Source organism: Anabrus simplex, chromosome 1 (genome assembly GCF_040414725.1).
Source record: "Anabrus simplex isolate iqAnaSimp1 chromosome 1, ASM4041472v1, whole genome shotgun sequence".
Lineage (NCBI taxonomy): Eukaryota > Metazoa > Arthropoda > Insecta > Orthoptera > Tettigoniidae > Anabrus > Anabrus simplex.
The window spans coordinates 577,852,019-577,871,682 of record NC_090265.1 but is presented as its reverse complement, the minus strand read 5'-3'; the positions used below and the strand labels follow the sequence as shown (position 1 = coordinate 577,871,682).

The following is a 19,664-nucleotide window of genomic DNA, read 5'->3' as shown; positions in this document are numbered from 1 at the left end:
CTACGGAGGTGACTCTGCAATGTCCATTCCTATTCTTCAACGAGTTCCTGGAGAGTCCATGGTGCAACAAGATGAACATTACTACATCTGTCAAGCATGTCCCACATGTGCTCAATTGGATTCAGGTCAGGACTCGCCACTGGCCATTTCATCATTTGAATGTGAAGCCTTCTCAAGACGTCCCTGGTGTTGTCCGCTACGTGCATCCTGGCATTGTCGTTTAAGAGAAGGAATTCAGGGTTAACACTGTATGCAGCAACCACCACATGATCTATAAAGAACTGGCTGATGTACTTCCTGGCAGAAAGGCAGCCACGGACGATGAGATCTGTATGGCTGTCAGCACTAATGCTACCCCACACCATAACACACCCTTGTCCAAATCTGTCCACTTGTACAACATTCAGCAAGTAATGCTCACTTCCCCATACACATACATGCTATCACTTTGAGTCAGGGCAAACCATAACTCATCTGTGAACAACACAGCTCTCCAATGGCAAAGTTGCCACTTGACATGGTTATGGGCAAACAGAATGCAAGCTGCTTGATGTTGCCGCTTACGTGAGGCACTCAAACAGGTCGTCTGGGGTTCCTTTTGTGTAACCTGATCCTTACAGTCTGATCAGATAATGTGACTCCTGTTGCCCTTTTGAGATCTTGTTGCAGTTCTCTAGCACTAGCAGCATGAGAACACAATGCAGCAAATACTAAATATCGGTAGTCAGTTTGGATTGTGATTCGACGATGACCTAGTCCAACCTGCCTGGTGAACAGACCTGTCTCATACAGATTCAATAACCGATGGCAGACAGCAACACGATGAAAAGTACACCCTTCCTGGATCAAAATGACTGTTCTTGCAACTTATACATCATTAAAACGTCTCATTGTATAGGCTCGATGGTACACGAACTCTGCAAATGACAACTTCAATCTATTTACCTCACTATAACACACACGTAATCACTTTGTTTTCAGGGGTCTCCTAGTACTGAACTGCAGAGATGACAATATAGAGACAGTATGACTCAGATGTTTCCTGCTTTCAATACACAAGATCTCAGTCTATGGAATGAGGCCACTGGTACCAACTGTGTCAAAAGTAATTTAACATACCAAGCATTCGGAAACATGCCCCACTAATTCTTTTGAACAGTATAGTTTTAATTAGGTAACATTAGCTACTTACTGACTAATTAATCACAGTAAATTTAGCCTAGAAGAAATAATAATGCTGTATCATATTTTGGGCTGAAAATTCTAAAAGTGTTAGTTTTCCTAAATATGATACATGTGGGATTTCTCTGCAAATACCACAGGCAGTAAACCTGAGATCTTAAAAGGAGACACACCGGGCGAATTGGCCATGCAGTTAGGGGTGCACAACTGTGAGCTTGCATCCAGGAGATAGTGGGTTTGAACCCCACTGTCGGCAGCCCTGAACATAGTTTTCCGTGTTTCGCATTTTCCCACGAGGCAAATGCTGGGGCTGTACCTGAATTAAAGCCATGGCCGCTTCCTTAACACTCCTAGCCTTTTCCTATCCCATCGTAGCTATATGACCTATTTGTGTCGGTGTGAAGTAAAGCAGATTATAAAAAATAAAATAAAAAAATGAGACACAGCATGTAAAAGAAGATACACTTGCACAACCACATTTTCTGTTGCTTTATTTTCATAGCATTTATGACATTTTTGAAAAACCAGGCTGTAGGCCTATCACTTTTTGAAATGTTTTCGTCTCATTTTTAGGATCCCTCACCACACTAGGCTAAGTACTTCTGAGGAGAGAGAGAGAGAGAGAGAGAGAGAGAGAGAGGGTGAGATACTTAGTACTGCTCAGCTCATCGCATAGATGAATATACAAAAGGCGAGAACTACATGCCACCTAAGTTATCAATTGACTTGGTACCTATGATATAGATGACAGTTGTTAAAATCACCATCTAGAACCATCACTCTTGCAAACTGCAGTTGAATTTACACAATGTACAAAAGCACAACTTGAATTAGGAAAGTGAACGCTAAAATCTAGGATGAGGAGAAGCTGGGAATTATACTAATGTACAATATAATCTCACCTTAAGTTTTGGAAAGCCCTGTTTGATGCTGTAATACATGATGCAGTGAGACTGCAAGTCAGCTTTTGTGACAGGATCATCTACCCCTCCTTGGAGTTTTCCTTTTATTTCTTCTTTAATATCATGTTCTTTCCGAATAGCTACCACTTTCTTTCCGCCCTTTTCAGCCACTTCTATGGAAGCAATTAAAAGTTTTCGAAGATTAACAGAATTTACACTCTTACCAGTCTCTGTTTTTGTATCCTCTGAAGTGTGTATTTTATTGTATGTATTTAAATAAAGAAACAACGATATACAACCCCCTATAATAATACACAACCCTACACGATTAAGCCTGATGGTACCACCAAAATTCATCTTTAAATTTTGATTTTGAACTGAAGTCCAAATAACCAAAATAAGCAAATCTATTCCAAACAACACTAAGCACTAGTCGAGAAAATTGGAAATGGATTATCACACTATATTCACAATTTTCTGTTGGTTCCTAGACGACGAGTGCGCTGCACATAGCTAAGAAAGAACAGTTTATGACATTTCATCTGTTGGTAATCGTTCGGAATAGCCACCAGCAGCCATTTTGACGCAACACTACCTTCATACTTTTCAGCTGCCCAGCTGACCGGCGAGAAAATAATGGCATCCATGTCACCGTCAGAGGTAAGTTATGCAATTATTTACCCTATATGACATGAAATAGCGGTCTTTCTGCCGTTACGTGAATCCATCATGTAACCATGAATGTTTTTTATTAGCTTATTTTGTAATTGAACTGTTTTATCGTCGGAAAAGTGAATTAATTACTTTATAAACGTCATGCTTGACGCATCTTAACGAAAACAATTGAATGCATGAATTAATGGTCTACAATTTTGAAGTTTCACCTGAATTTTAAAGTTGCTGTAAACTGCTATCTGAGAGAAAATGAACAGTATTACTAACATCCGCACATTATATGGTACAAGGTGACCTGTTACGCACTACTGTCCCAATCCTGCGTTTCTTTTGCCCCGTAGTGCATTGTAATTACATGTGTTTATTTCTAACCTACCACAATCACAATGGTAGGCTAGTCCCTATTTATGAAGGAAGTATTTCAATAGTTTGTTTCCTTCTTGTCAGTGTTGAAACAGGAAATAAATTCTCCTTTAATCATCAGGCCAGCTGATTGGAGTTTTACTATTTAAGTGAAACTGAAGGCATTTATTCTGCTGTCCTACACTGAAGCTGTATTGCATATTTAGAATTAATATCCTGGGGATTTTAGTAATAAACGTAATTCTTCTGTAAAAACACAGTTTTGCTCTAAAACCTTGAACATATGTATGCTTTGTGGATTCAACAAGTATTCCGTCTGTTTTTAACGCCAGTTCAGCAGCTACCAAGACCACTAACGAAAAGTACCTTCTCTGCCGAGTACTAGCTCAAACTGTATTTAAATGGATACTATTTATTAAAAAATTTGATTGAACTTGCTCTTTCAGAATTTAAATTAACGCTTGGCAAGCTAATTGGAAAGTAGAGTGTCACCCAGTTTTGCCGCTAGTAATAGTGTAAATAGTACAACTTTGCCTAGGCCAATAGCTTGGAAGTAGATGCTTCATTTCAAAAAAAAAAAATTCGGATCTCGAAAGACGCTACTGTATGGGCTCCAGACTCTTTCGCAAACCACTTAAGTACCTAAGATAAAACCGGTACGAATTGTGTCAACATTAGATTGTGTTTACACATTTTGTAAACAAGATTTTAGCATGTTTTCCAGTGTGTAATTTGCATTAGAAATTATTTCCTATAGCGTAGGCTCAGACAGAATTGTCTGCAATAACCAAAGCTTTCTACCAAATGCTGTAGGAGATATACAGTGACCCACATAATTATTCGGACACGTTAATTATATTGTACGCGCAAACTAGTTTCTGACAGAATCCAGTTTGACAGATTCAACACGGCGTTGAAATGTGTACTTATAGAAAACAGGAGAGAACCAGTGACTTCGGAACCTCAGAACGCAATTAACGTGCTCCAACAAAATTATTCGGACACAAGTTAGTTGCCGTGCAGAGGTCGTGTGTATGATAGAAGAGCCACTGACATGTGAACGTAAACAGTGAGTTAGAGTGCTGTGTAAGTGATAATGAGCCGCAGAAGAAGAGAGAGCACATTCGAACAGCGGCAGCTAGTAATTTTTCACCATGCTAAAGGTACAAGTTGTCGTAAAATTGCTGAAATGTTACATATGAAGAAAAGTACAGTCTCTGATTTGATTCCGGGAGGAAGATAGGATTTTATATCATCAGAAAAACGAAAAAGGAACCGAAGTTAAGTGTTCCAAACTCGCTATGAAAATTGCCGCAGACACCGGAAAGAAAGTGCGTCCCGAAACAATACGGAGAGTTCATAAATCGAGTAAATCGAAGAAAGAGAATGTTTTTTTTTGTCAAAAAGCATGTTAGAGAAGACAGTGAGTGGTGTAATGGCGTTATATTTACTGATGAAACTAAATTTAGCATATTTCAGTCTGATGGGAGGATAACAGTTTGGCGGTGACCTAATACTGAACTGAGCTTCAAGAGAAAAATGTGAAAACAGCTGTGAAGCACGGCGGTGGACATGTAATGGTGTGGGGGTGCATGTCGGCGAATAGAGTTGGTGAATTGGTTTTTATTGAGGGTAAAATGGACCCCGTTGAATACTTTATAGAATACTTATGGACAATATGAAAAAGAGTGCCGAAAAGACGGGGATTGTTGAACATTTTAAGATAACGAACCAAAGCATATGGCCTGGAATGTAAGGATGTGGTTATTGTTTAATTGTCCAAAGGTATTTCATCCTCCCCCTCACTCGCCAGACTTGAATGTGATTGAGAATCTTTTGGGACAAACTTGATAATGAAATAAGGAAAGCAACAATCACATCTAGAGAACAACTGAAAAACCAGACTTCAAGAAGAGTGGCAGAAGATATCTCCTGATTACACCCGGAAATTAGTGGAGAGCATGCCAAGTCGACTCAGGGAAGTACCGGTAATTAAAATGAAAGGAAAGCCCACCATATACTGAACCTTTAGGACCATAAGTAAAACGGAAAGTGTCCGAATAATTTTGTGCAATATTGGTTTTGATTTTTTAAAATTATTATATTTTCATTGACAGTGTTCATTAGAAGAATGATAGACGTTTAGTTTGTACTGTATATTCCTTACAGAAACTTGTATCTAATTTATATCAGTGCCTTATTATTATTATTATTATTATTATTATTATTATTATTATTATTATTATTATTATTATTGAAACCACTAATAAAAAGGAAACTATAATAAATCGTGTCTGTCCTAATAATTATGCGAGTCACTGTACAATTAAATGCAGCAACGTATTACAAGTAAAATAAATAATATACGGTACTTCTCTTTGCGACAGTCCAATGTCAAAGTTAAAAGTGCACTGTGCAATTCTAGAGGAAACAAAAACAAATGGAAAATTAATCTCCCATTCATTCTAAGTCGATCTCCTGTGAAGTCATGTTTCACTTGGTTTCACTCTGTGGCTACCATGGGTCGTCGAAGTTCCACTAGTGAACATGAGCTGATCACCGACCATCATCGGCGAAAATAGAATTGAAAGAAATCGCCAGGTTGGTGTAGATTCCATTACAGTGTACAAGGTGCTATAAAACGTTTGAAAGAACACAAAACACTCGTAAATAAGCCAGAAATGTTCAGTAATAGGCATGAACACTGATTCCCCAACGAAGTGAGGACTGATCCAAAATTACAAGTGATAAATGTCATTATTGATCCGTATTGAAGATACTATACGTAGGATGCAAAAAAGTTTGTCACTTATTCAATACATTAGAAATTTTAAACATTTAGTAATAATTTCGTGTGGCTATTTCTAGCCGAGTGCAGCCCGTGTAAGGCAGACCCTCCGATGAGGGTGGGCGGCATCTGCCTTTTGTAGGTAACTGCGTGTTATTGTGGTGGAGGATAGTGTTGTGTGTGGTGTGTGAGTTGCAGGGATGTTGGGGATAGCACAAACACCCAGCCCCCGGACCATTGGAATTAACCAATTAAGGTTAAAATCCCCGACCCGACCGGGAATCGAACCCGGGACCCTCTGAACCGAAGGCCAGTACGCTGACCATTCGGCCAAACGAGTCGGACAGACATTTAGTAATTTATTATTATTTCCATATGAGACATGTTCCACCCTTCCTTGAGGGCATCGTCAGTCATAGTACCACCTCTAGGCATAAATCAGGTACCTGATTTGTAATTAAATTGCAAATACTAAGATACAAAATTGACATATTACAGTGGGAAAGTCAAAAGAAAAACAATGTTCAGTGATGGTATAGATAACAATATATCAGCCGTTGGCTGCAACGTCAGTTGTGAAGGACAACAGTGTCGGAGATTGCTAGGGTACGTCCTACAAAGGATGACTTGACATTAACATGGGGCAGTTTAAGGGAAAACAAATGACTTGCACCAATAGGCAAGACCACAGGGCTCTTGACAGTGTCCCGTACAGATCCAAAATTATCCGCACCTAAGTTGGCTTTGTGTTTAGATAAGAAATGTCATCCTGAAACAGTGAGAAATGTGTTGATAAGGCACAACATCCATTGCTGAGTGGTTAGGAAACTTTTAGTTAACGATGTTAACAGAATGAGAACAGAGTTTGGTGTGTAGCACATTTTTTTTTTTTAATTCCAATTTGGAAAATGGTTCATTTCACTCACAAGTTTGGTTTAGAAAAGAAGAGTAAGCCAAATACAGGCATCCATGACCTTATATGAAACGCTGTGGGGAATCAGTTATGATTATGGGATTCTATGGCTGCTTGTTGGGTCGATAATTTACGAGTTCACTAAGGTACCATGGACCAGAATGTACACTGTACCTAAACATTTTTTTAAAAGAATGTGTTGTCTAGAACAAAGAACTAGGGATAAATAATATATTCATATTTTATAAGAACAATGATCCTAAATGTAAGGCCCTGAAAGTACATAACTGGCTTCTTTACAACTGCTCCAAGATGTTAGAAAGCCCGCCCCAGTCACCAGGCAAAAATGTACCGGTTTCAGATTATCTACGATCTAGCTGAAAGTTAAACTTCAGCAGCCCTCCATAAGGAAGGAAGGAAGAAAGTGATATTAGAGGAATAGTCCAAGATCCCTGCATCCATGCCAAGAAGCTTTTAGGAAATTTTGAGAATGGGTTCCCCACAAAACATTAATACATTTAAATTGCAACCTTCCTTCTCTTTTTACTTTGACAAAGTATACTTTTACTGTGTTGTAATCGAGTTATTTTGAGACAGAAAACCTTCTGCATGAGACGGAAGTGAGATGAATATTCTTAGCGATTTCTACGACTGAATGCCCTTCCTGCCGTTAACCTCATCATATTAATTACTGGTAATGAGATGAAACGTATAACTTGATATAAATGATAGTCGGAAGGAAGAGGATGCCGGTGTCGGTACATAACCTACTGCTGTCTACTTGCACCAAGCGGTCTGCTCCATCCAACTAACGAATCGCCATCAACAGCGACATATAGCTTCATTCCATATGAGAGGTTTGGAATTGAATCCAGTCTTTTGGCAAGCTATCTGGTGATTAGAAATTGTATATCACCACCTCTGCTACCCTACCAGCCAAAGTGTTTTCAATCAACAGGTCTCGAACCGGCTAACAACGGTGTCAAACCATATAGGCTTGACGCCTTGACGAACATAGCTGTCAGGCGGGCTTTAATATGAATTATGTTTTTGTTTAACTGAATAACATTGTAAAATACAAGCGTTATTTAATTTGCTGGATGCACTCATTTATTGTAATATATAAAGTTTGGTAGCAGTGCACGAATTCCATTTTGAGCTGCTGTTTTTTTTTTTTCTTCTTTTTTTTTCTTTCTTTCAAAAGGGCTGATGACCTCGATGTTAGAACCTCTTAAACAACAACCATCATCATCATCATCATTTTCTTCAAAGTTATGGTACAAATGCTTTAGATTATCTTGTTAAACGCTGTACAAACACAATATCATCTCTGTTGCCATAAAAGAACGGCAGATGGCCGTGGTATTCAGCCTTATAAGAAGTTTGTGTGTATTAAGTTTAAAAGACAACAGGCATGGGCACCACGAGAGGGGTGCAAGAAGGTGCACTTGCATACCTCTACCCTATTAAGAGGGTGAACTAAAGTGGAGAAATTCTTGAGTGAGATAGGTTGTATTATGTAGGTTATAAATTATTCAGTAGAACAGAAATCCACTGCATAAATGCAGTATCAATAAATCTATATAGTCAAACTTTGTGTCTAGTCTTATTGAACAGAACAGAAATCAAAAGCATAGAAGTTAATGGATGTGCAATAAAACTTAGTCCATTTAAAAACAAAAAAAGAAACCAGCAAATACAACAATATGCTTATTTAAATTTATCTTTAACATCCAACATTACCATCTTTAACCATAACCTAAGGCTAACAGTCCTTGTTACTTAGTAAGTGTGGCCTTGGGAGCTGTGATAAGATTACAGGGAGCTGGAAGTCAAGTAAGGATGACATAAAAATGTTAGTGTTAAACTCTAGAAGAATTATAAAGAAAGGAACATCGGGCGAGTTGGTCGTGCGGTTAGGGGCGCACAGCTGTGAGCTTGCATCCAGGAGATAGTGGGGTTTAAGCCCCACTGAGGCAGCCCTGAAGATGGTTTTCTGTGGTTTCCCATTTTCACACTGAGCAAATGCTAGGATCATACCTTAATTAAGCCCATGGCTGATTCCTTCCCACTGCTAGGCCTTTCCTATCCCGTTGTCGCCATAAGATCTATCTATGTCGGTGCGACGTAGAGCAGGTTTTTTTTTTAATTTTTATTTTTTTATTTTTTAAGGAAAGGAATAGAATTAATTTAAGAGATATACATTAATATACCAGATATTGTAACAGTTGAATCATGACTGAAAAGTGATATTATGGATGCAGAAATTTTCTCATGGAAATGAAATGGTAATCATAGAGACAGAATAGGAATTGTATTTGTTTTATTTATTTACCACAATTCTGTTCAGAAATATGGAAAGTCTACAGAAAAGGAGTGGGCCCCCATTAACATATAAAATGTTTCCTAGACCTATCCTAAGATGGGATATTATATACAATATTTACATTGTGTACAAAGTATTTAAATAATACTGTGCAAGATATACATTAGGCCTATATATTTTATTTCTTACCGCTCACTCATTCTGTCTGTCAACAGCTAATCACTCATTCATTTAGTCATTCCTGTGTTTGCAAACTTCCTTCCACTCTACCAATCTGTCATTCACCCACACACTCGCACACATATGCAGCAGTTCCATTAAATTACATTTTTCTTTATGTTATGTTTAAGTTTGAAAGAGGCAAGTTCTTGACGTCCCCTGAGAGCGAGTTCCATAGCTTTGCTCAATGCCAATGAAAACCCGTCAGAAAAGCAGATGTACAGGTGAAAGGCGGACAAAGGGTAACTCCTTCATCTGTCTGAGCTGAGCAATAAATGAGTGATAGACGTTGGAAGAGATCAATTTCTATAAAGCAGAGAGGGATTTCTGAAAAAAGATCAGGTCAATATGTTTGGCTTTTGTCTCAATGGAAGTTAACCTTATTGGATGGGAGGGGGGAGTGACAGTTAATTAGCCTTTTGACACGGCACTGTACTTTTTGCAGCTTACTCATATTCTCTGCTGTTATGGAATGCGAAGCAGGTAGACTGTACATCAGTACAGGCCAAACTATGCAAAGGTAAGCTGACCTTATTGCTCGTAAACTGAACCCTTATAAATTCCTCTATGGGAACTGCAGGATTTTTGTTGCCTTGCACCTTGCCTCATCACACTGTCTATTCCACTGTAAATTGTCACAGATAGTTATGCCAAGTAGTTTGAAACTAGTGCACTGCAGAATGATATGTTTCCCTTTGCCGGGCTGGGTGGTTCAGATGGTTGAGGCGCTTGCCTTTTTATACCAACTTGGCAGGTTCGATCCTGGCTCAGTCCGGTGGTATTTGGAGGTGCTCAAATACGTCAGCCTCATGTCTGTAGATTTACTGGCACATAAAAGAACTCCTGCAGGACTAAATTCCAGCATCTCAGTGTCCCAGAAAACCATAAAAGTAGTTAGTGGGATGTAAAGCAAATAACATTATTGGTATATATGCTTCCCTATTTTATTACCAGGCTTCAGAAAACTATGCATTTGCATATTTGGAACAGTTTTATCTTAACAGTGCATATTTGGGGGTTTTCTTCCTGTTAGGACATATTTCAAAAGTACTTTTTGTCTTAAGTGTAGATGTCAGCTTCTGTGAGACACCAACTTATTGGAATATTTGACAAGTATTTGAGATAACTAAAGTGTTAAGTTGTGCTGGTTATCCTCATGTAGGCTGTTTGACAGGTCAGCAGCATATTCAAATTTAGAAACACCAGCTTACATCTGGCCATGGCTTTGTCTACCAGCAACGCAGTTAGGTGGGTACTGATTCTTGGAATTCCTCTTACAGCAGGGCTGTCTTCTTCATTTCATAAATACACTGAAGAAAGTGGAGAAAATACCCAGAAGGAGTGGTGCTACATTGCTGCAATTGAACATGCAGGACGAGTGTTCGGTTGTGATTCGATGATTACACTTTCAGGTCCCTCTGACCGCAAGTTTGAACAACAATCAATACAGGATATGCCCACCACGAGCTGCAATACATTGATGAATTCGTCGAGGCATGGAGTCAGTAAGGGCCTGAATCGCTTCCTGAGGAATTGTGGCCCATGCTTGCTGTACTGCACAGGTCGGTTGTTCCAGAGTTGTGGGTAGCTGAGTACGGTTGGCCAGTTGTCGACCCACATGTCCCACACATGCTCAATAGGACTGAGGTCTGGGGATCTGGTGGGCCATTCTAAGGTTATGATGTCGTGGAGAGCTTCTCCGGAGATACGTGCAGTGTGAACCCGGGAATTGTCCTGCTGAAACATCCCATTAGCAATGTTCGCCATCATAGGGACAACCACTGGATTGAGTACCCTATCAACGTACTGTCGAGCAGTCATAGTGCCCTCAACAAGCACTAATTGTGATTTCACATTAAAGCCAATAGCTCCTCAGACCATAATGCTTGGTGTTGGCCCTGTGTGCCTCTCGACAATAAGATCTGGGCGGCCCCTCTCCCCGGTACGTCGGCGCACACGATTCCGGCGATCACTGCGGGCAAGACAGAAGCGCGATTCATCACTAAAGACGACCCTATGCCATTCGTTGACCCACGTCGATCTTTTTCGACACCAGGCCAGCCTTACACGTCGCTGTTGTGGGGTCAGTGGAACACCTTCCGCAGCGACACGGGCTCGTAAGCCAGCTGCACGCAGGCGATTACCAACTGTTTGTTGTGTAACGTGGGGTGCCACCGCTGCTCGAATTTGCGCTGCTGTTGCATGGGGTTCCATCCGGGCGATTCTCTCTCACAGTTGTCTGTCGCGCTGGGCCAGTGCCAGGTCTACGAGTGTGGGTACCTTCATTTGACCACTGCTGCCATACACGTTGTACCGTAGATGCCTGTCGGTCAACACGTGCAGCGACAGTCCTTAGCGATAATCCAGCCTCACACAGCCCAATAATCCGAGCCCTCTCAAACGGCGACAGTTGTTGATAGCGTGCTCTTCTGTGTCGTCGAAGCATGTTTGACGGGGAACACTTCACTGCACAGACTGCAAGTCAACTACGCTACACCAAAGTCCGCTTACTGGAGTTGATTCCTCCGCGACCAATCACGTGAGAAGACCTGTAGCAACAATCGAATGGGTCTGAATCTTTGATCGTTTACATACCTACATGGCATCGTTCCATATCTTGAAAATCAATACAAACGACCAATGCCTTCATGGTCTTGCAATTTCCATTTTCTTAAGTGTAGTTACCTTCCATGCACAATTTTCTTGTCAGTCTTACTTTGAGTTGAGAGAGGTTGTGGTTCATGGTACGTTAAATAGCTGTATTCTTGCTACTTAATTGATAATGCCTAAGGAGAAGAGAACTGTTAGTGAAGTATTGAAAGCATATGTAGGCGAGGTTCAAGACTTTTCAACTGACGGGAGTGTGTTGTTTTGCAAATACTGTAGCACAGTCATAACTGCAACTAAAAAGTATCAAATTCAGCAACATCTTCAAACAGCGAAACACAGTAAATTGACGGAGGTAAACTTGAAACAAAAACATCAGCCTCTTGTAACCACTGCTTTAGTTAAACATGGACAAATACAAAGTAAATTTATTGAAGATCTGTGTAAAGCATTTGTCTCAGCAAACATACCAGTGGCTAAGCTAAACAATAAGAACATAATTCAGTTTCTGCAGGATTGTACAACCAGTCCCAGTTGAATCAACAATTAGGAAGAATTATGGTCCTGTGCTTTATAAAGTAATGTTAGGTAAATCAAGGGAAAAGTTGATGGAAAATATATGTGGGTCTCACTAGACAGAACAACGGAGGTGGATCAAAGATATGTAGCTAATTTCATGTTTGGAAATTTAGGAGAGGAAGAAGAGAGAGAAAAATCATATCTACTAAATATGGCTGTGTTACCAGAAGTGAATCACTCAACAGTTGCTGCATTTTTCAGTGATTCACTTTCTTGGTTGTGGCCATCAGGAATTCTTCATGATCATGTTCTCGTGGCCTGCACTGATGCTGCACCTTACATGTTTAAAGCCATGGCAGGTCTTGGGATATTATATCCCAAGATGATACACGTCACATGTGTAGCACATGGACTTCATCAAGTCACAGAAACAGTCCGGGCTTTCTTTCCTGAAGTAAACACGTTGATCTCTACAGTGAAAAGACTATTCCTAAAGGCTCCAAGTTGCAAGAATTTATTTTTGGATTAATTAATTTCGTGTGGCTATTTCTAGCCGGGTGCAGCCCTTGTAAGGCAGACCCTCCGATGAGGGTGGGCGGCATCTCCCATGTGTAGGTAACTGCGTATTATTGTGGTAGACGATAGTGTTATGTGTGGTGTGTGAGTTGCAGGGATGTTGGGGACAGCACAAACACCCAGCCCCGAGCCATTGGAATTAACCAATGAAGGTTAAAATCCCCGACCCGGCCGGGAATCGAACCCGGGACCCTCTGAACCGAAGGCCAGTACGCTGACCATTCAGCCAACGAGTCGGACTATTTTTGGATGCAGTGGATGATATGCCGCTCCCGCCTTCACCCGTTTATACAAGATGGGGAACATGGCTCAAAGCTGCTCTTTATTATGCCAATCGTTTTGCCGGTAGTTGAAGACTTCAATTCTGAAGAAACTGCTTCTATTAAAGAAGTTCAGGAAGTCTTGAGCAAAGATGGTGTTCGTGAGCAACTTATATTTATTCATTCCAATTTGCATTGCATACCTTCAGCCATCAAGAAATTGCAAGAAAATGGACTGCCTCTTCATATTAGTATTGGAATTGTTGAAGTAGAACGATCCATAACGAACCTAACTAATCAAGTTTTCTCGGAAAAATTAGAAGAAATTTCAGGAGATTTTTTCGGGTTTTCTGATGTGCTGCAAAACAATCGGGAGACCTGGCAGGACTGCAGGAACCCAGTCGAGTGAAGCTTGTGCTGATTGTGGCATACGGCTACGAGGGTGTTATTCTTACACATTCTGTGCCTGGGGGATAGACCGTCAACAGTGACTATGAGTGCTATTGCCGATTTCTGGAGGGACTTCTGCGTCCGGCTATGTGATGCAAACGTCCATATTTATTGCGAGACGATCGCCCTATCGCGTTGCTTGACAAGTCCGTATTGCAACGCTAGCATTTGAAAATCTTGGAACAGTCTCCGTACTCACCAGACATGAGTCCTTATGACTTCGACCTGTTTCGAAGTTGAAGGAACCTCCCCCCGGGGCCGCCGATTTCCTGGCATGGCATCTGCACTCCGCAGATTAGGGTGCTCCGTCGCTGTCATCAACAGAGAACGCCTTGCCAATGGTCCCCAATGGCTTCCCGATATTTGGCAAAGGGCTATACACTTTGCGGGTGACTACTTTGAAGGCAACCTCCTGTGTGTGGGGGGCGCAGGCGAATGAACCCACTGTATTCCCTGCCCGTCGTAAGAGGCGACTAAATTAACATCCCATGCGGGTGGGGGACGCAGATGTGGAATACACCCCCGGTATCCCCTGCCTTAAGGGTCATGTGACCATCATTCCCCTCTTCATTTTTTAGGGTTAGTTGTAGACTGATTCAATTTCTTGATGTGCGTGCTGCTGGGAGATGGACCTCTTACGTGTGCGACTATGCCCGAAAGCCCGCCGGTATTCCCAAAACTCCCGTCGGGTGGGAGCGTCATGTATTCCCGCAGTAGTATCCACCTGACAGCACAGGTCCCCGCACAGCGGAATGCCAGAAGGACATACTATTATTGTCTGTCAGGTCAACAACCCAGAGGCTGGTTGGATCCTCAAATAGCACCACCAAAAGTTATGCGGTTATAAGGAAACCCCAAAAACCAATGGCAGCACCAAAATGAGGCGTACTAGGCAAGATGAGGAGTGAGGTAGTTTGTCATTGCTTTCCTCACTGAGTCAGAAAGTACTATTGCAGCACGACTGGCCCTGTGAGCAGCACCTTTCATAACACTCAGATGCACTAGTTGTGCTCTGAATGTCATTACTCAGCACTACCCATACCCCAGCAGCTTCCATATTGTCACAGCCATGGATGTTGACTGGGACTTCGGTGGAAGCCACACTTTACTCTGGCCTGTGCCAGGAGATGGATGCAAAAGTACTGTATCCATCAAGAATACTATTATTATTATTAACCTTAAAAAAACTCTATATTTATTACTCTGTACACGCTATGGGGTACATGCTATTGCGGGTAGTTGGAGGAAGGGAGTCCTAGCACTCATTGCCTCAGTCATTCCGTATTAGCCATCGTCCAACATTGGACTCCCAGCAGTACCTGCTACGACCAGGTGTTTGCTTGGTTCGGCTACAGAGGCCCCTGATCGGAGTGGGTGGCATTCGGGGAGGATGATTTTGGGCATGGCTTCGAAACGTCTTCATCCTGCCCAAGGTGATCTCCCACCGAAGTCTTTAACTTTTGATTTCTTGAGGGGTTCCACACCCTGGGAATATGTGCAGCGTGAAGGAATGGGATCCAGCTTCCCTAGGTTTCTGGTTGCTACCAGAACTTATGGAAGTGACTTCAAGCTGTTAAAGTCTGTTTTGTTTTGTTTAGTAGGTACATAGGTGTCTACAGCGAACTGGAAGATCTGAAAAAAATGCGCAGCGGTAGTTTGTTGCTAAAAACGCGCACCGCCGTGCAGGCTGATAGATTGCTTAAGTGCGACCACTTTGGTGATATTCCTGTCAAAGTGGAGGAGCACAACACCTTGAATCTGGTTCGTGGAGTTATCTTCCACCGCGATCTCATCTTGAACACTGACGTGAGTTGATGGAAGACATGAAGCACCGTGGTGTTACACACGTCCGGCGCATTACGCGCAAAGTCAACGGCGAAGAAGTTGCCACGCTTGCGTTCATTGTCTCCGTCAAATTGTCAGTGTTACCAGAAAAAGTCGAAGTAACAACCTATCAATGCCAGAGGTTCGGGCATATGGTATCTCGTTGTTCGAATCCGCCTGCATGTGATACATCTGGCAGAGTAGCTCACGGTGCGGAAGAGTGCGGAACTCCTTACAGGTGCACTAACTGCCCTGATCTTCATTCACTCCGAGATCGGAACTATCCGGTATATCTCGGTGATAAGAAGATCCAGGAAATTAAGACCCTAGATGGTCTTTCCTACCACGAAGTGCGCCGTAAGTTTAATTCTATGAATGCATCCGCCAAGACACTAGACTACACGAAGATAGCACAGAGTCTTCCAGGTTCGTTGTTTACTTCTTCTAAACCTGTTGCGATCGCTGCGCCCAAGACGGCTGTTGCTCCTGCAAGCAAAACCGCGAAGAATGAAAGCTCGAAGGAGGGGACCACCCCACCTTCGACCACCAACAAGTCTATGCCGGCTGGGACTCCTAAGCCGGCGCAGCAAGGGGGAAGACCAAGTCTCTCCCCACAAAGAGGTCAGTGAAAGCCGTTCCCACGCCGGCGGAGACGGCATCGTCAACCAGGGCTGGGAAAATATCTCCCAGCCTGTCTAAACCAGAAAAGAAGGTGGAGAAGCGGAGCGCCCTTACTAGGCGCTCCCGCATTTCTCCTGCGAATGGGAAATCATGTCCTCCATCTGGAGGTTATGAATCGGTGCCAACAGGCACGCCTGTTCCTATACCTGCGGATGTAGCTGTTGATGTTAGTGCTTAGGTTTTAAGTATAACGTAACACTCATCCCCTTTCAGTCAACACTAGTCACTGTTACAGTGGAATTGTAACGGTTATGATAGGCATCTAGTTGAGCTGCGCCAGCTAATTAGTGAGTATTCGGCGAGTATAGTGTGCATTGAGGAAACTAATCTCAGACGAGGTCATCATACGGTCTTGAGAAATTTTAGACTATACTCGACAGAACGACATTATGCCAACCGGGCTTCGGTGGCGTTGGCATTTTTGTCCGTTCGTATACCTATAGCGAAGAGGTTTCACTAAGAACCCCGCTGGAGGCTGTATCAGTTCGCGTTCGTCAGATTCCACCTCCATTCCTCTTATTGGGCGATTTGAACGCCCATCACCCTATATGGAGCTCTGAAACGCCTTGCCCTAGGGGAAGGGAGTTAAGAAACATTAGTAAGAGAGCTCTGGATTTATGCATTTTGAATATAGGCGAACCAACTCATTTCAGTGCACGTTACGGCACATACTCTCGCATAGACGATGCAGCCGAACGCTGGTTCCCCTGTTTCAGTGGAATACACATGCTGATCTCTGTGACAGTGACAATTTTCCCTTTTCTCTTATTTCGTTGAAACAGAAATTCGTCGAGGCTTCTCGATGGATTCTTAACCGTGTTGATTGGCCCAAGTTCTCAATCACTAGCTGTCTTTAACGACGTGACCAGGCGGAGCGTAGATGGCGATATAACTTACATAACACAAGTTATTCTTGCTGCTGCTGCTGCTGCTTCTGCTGAGGAGTCCATTCCATCCTTTTCAGGGACTCCTCGCCGAAAATTCGTTCCTTGGTGGAACGAAGAAGTAGCGGCAGCTATAAAAGAACACCGTTGCGCTCATAAACGTACTGGTTCATAAAGAAAGGGAATCATTCACTTTTTTTTTTTCGAAATTGAGTTAACAGTGAATTTCTTATCTTGAATGGTCATCACATCGTTTCATAAAGAAACGGGATCCGTCAAGTCTCTCCTTCACTGTGATGTTGCGATTGGAAAGTTAGCGTTTTGTAAAGGAAGTGCATCGGTCCGGACTGGAACCAGTCGAGTGCCATCATTTTTGCCAATACACTCTGCGTACACAGCAGGAAAGATACCTATTAAGAAGAGGAAAATTGATGATCTGAAGAAACTGTTCGAGGATATGCCTGATGAGTATCAGGAGTACTTCACGGAGCTGACTTATTGGCCTACTTGACAGGAGGAGACGACAATGAAGATGGTTATTAGCGGAGGACACGGAAGATTTTCTCATTTCAGTATCTATTCATCCTGAAACTAAGAACTTTGTTATATTATAATATTCTAACATTTTTGTGTGAAAAATAAAAGGCTGTATGGAAACTTTGAGTGGTTAGATAAAGCTATTCACCTCTTTCACACAGAAAGGTCATCAGTCCACAAGATTTTAAAAAATCTATAATTCAACTACTGATGATAAATTCATGAAATATGTTCAGAGGAATCCAAATATGCATTCTCTATTTGATGGTAACAATTTTTACACTTCTATTATGATAGTAAAAAGTCCAGACAGTTTTTCTTGATTTCCCAACAGTTAGCTAAACCGGACTGAAGCCCTTTCTTTATGAACCGATTCAAACGCTATCGTAGGCAGCCTACTGTGACCAACTTGGTAACATTTTAAAAACTCCGTGCTAAGGCGCGAGTTCTTATCCGGCAGAGTAAGATAGCTTCGGAGAGATGTCTCGTCTATGACGGCACATACGCCGTCATCTCAAGCGTGAAATAAACTTCGACGTATTTCGGGTATACATGGATCATCTTCAGTACCGGGAATTTCCATTGCAGTCAGTATCGTCACTGAACCACTGTCGATTGCTAATCATCTAGCTAGTCATTTCGCGGATGTGTCTGGCTCCGGGAATTACCATCGTAATTTCCTCACACTGAAGCGGTAGGTAGAACGTTATCACCTCAGTTTTGCCACTCGTGCTTCAGAGGACTGGATCAGCAAGGCGAACCGTCCTTGCGAAACTGAATAGCATCCACCACAGTGGGGTTAGGTTGGCAACGGGAGCTTTTCGTACAAGCCCTATTGCTAGCCTGCTTGCTGAATCTGGTGTGCTGCCTTTACACCTGAGGTGCCAGCAAAATGCTTCTGTCCTATGCTGCAAACTTGCGACAGATGCCACTTCACCCAAGCTATCCTTGCGTATTCCACAGGGGAAACTGTCGGTTGTACGCTGCTTATTCTCGAGTAACGCGGCCAGTTGCAGTACGCTTGGATAGCAGTCACAGATTGTTTGATGTACCTTCGATTCCCTGTCTTGTCAGACAACCAAGTAGGGCACCTCCGTGGATAATACATTGACCTGAAATAATCCTGGATCTGCACACTGGCCCGAAGGAAAACACGGACCCCTCGATATATCGGATGCTCTTCCTGTCCGTTGTTGGCCGAAATCCAGATTCAGTCATCGTGTACATGGATGGTTCGAGGGCAGAAAGGAAAGTGGGCTGTGCGTTCGTTGTCGACAATGATAGGTTTCTTTTTACTCTCCCGGAATCCTGTAGTGTGTACACAGCAGAGCTCTATGCTATGTGAAGCTCGCTACAGTCTATTGATACATGTTTTCCTCAGCACTGTGTGGTGCAGCGGATCCAGGACCTGCTGGCCGGGTGTTCGGATGCCGGCACCAGAATCACGTTTATGTGGTTCCCAAGCCACATGGGTGTAGAGGGAAACGAGTTAGCTGATAAGGCTGCCGAGGGGGCTGTTTCATTGCCCTCGTTGCTTACAAGGTCCCAGCAAGTGATATTCGCTCTCAGCTGAGGCATTTGGTTATGCCCCATTAGGAGATGGAGTGGCCGCTGAGAGCGATAAAAGGTACAACGAATTTATGGAGGACTTCCCTTCGGGCTTCTCGGAGGGAAGCAGTGGTATTATGTCGTCTTCGGATCGGCCACGGTATAGTATCACACTCCTATTTACTGAAAGGAGAACCCCCTCCGATGTGTACTTGCGGCAATCATCTTACCATGGTACACATCCTTACGGAGTGCGTGGGCCTGGTCGATCTACACAGCAGTCCCCGAGTACCATCTCGCTCATCCTGCGAGATGACGAGCAGTCAGCAGATCTTGTCATCCGTTTTATGAGGGGTAATGGCTTGTTTCATCGCATATAAACGTAGCGTTTCGTATTAGTATTTGTATTA

At 42.5% G+C, this 19,664-nt stretch overlaps 2 protein-coding genes across 5 annotated transcripts in view; one reads left to right on the top strand and one right to left on the bottom strand.

The window, feature by feature from the left end:
- The window catches only part of LOC136857156 (putative inositol monophosphatase 3), an 88,993-nt gene extending 86,300 nt beyond the window's left edge, over positions 1-2,693 (bottom strand). The window contains exon 1 of the mRNA XM_067135586.2: positions 2,085-2,693. Within this exon, the coding sequence (XP_066991687.1) occupies positions 2,085-2,441 (357 nt within the window). The 5' untranslated portion in view covers positions 2,442-2,693. The remainder of the gene's footprint in view (positions 1-2,084) is intronic.
- Positions 2,694-2,707: 14 nt separating this feature from the next.
- Positions 2,708-19,664, top strand: part of LOC136857155 (ubiquitin-conjugating enzyme E2 W) — a 335,437-nt gene continuing 318,480 nt past the window's right edge. For all 4 annotated transcript variants that reach the window (XM_067135584.1, XM_067135581.2, XM_067135582.2 and 1 more), the window contains exon 1: positions 2,708-2,744. In XM_067135584.1, coding sequence (XP_066991685.1) covers positions 2,721-2,744 — 24 coding nt within the window. In that variant the 5' untranslated portion in view covers positions 2,708-2,720. The remainder of the gene's footprint in view (positions 2,745-19,664) is intronic.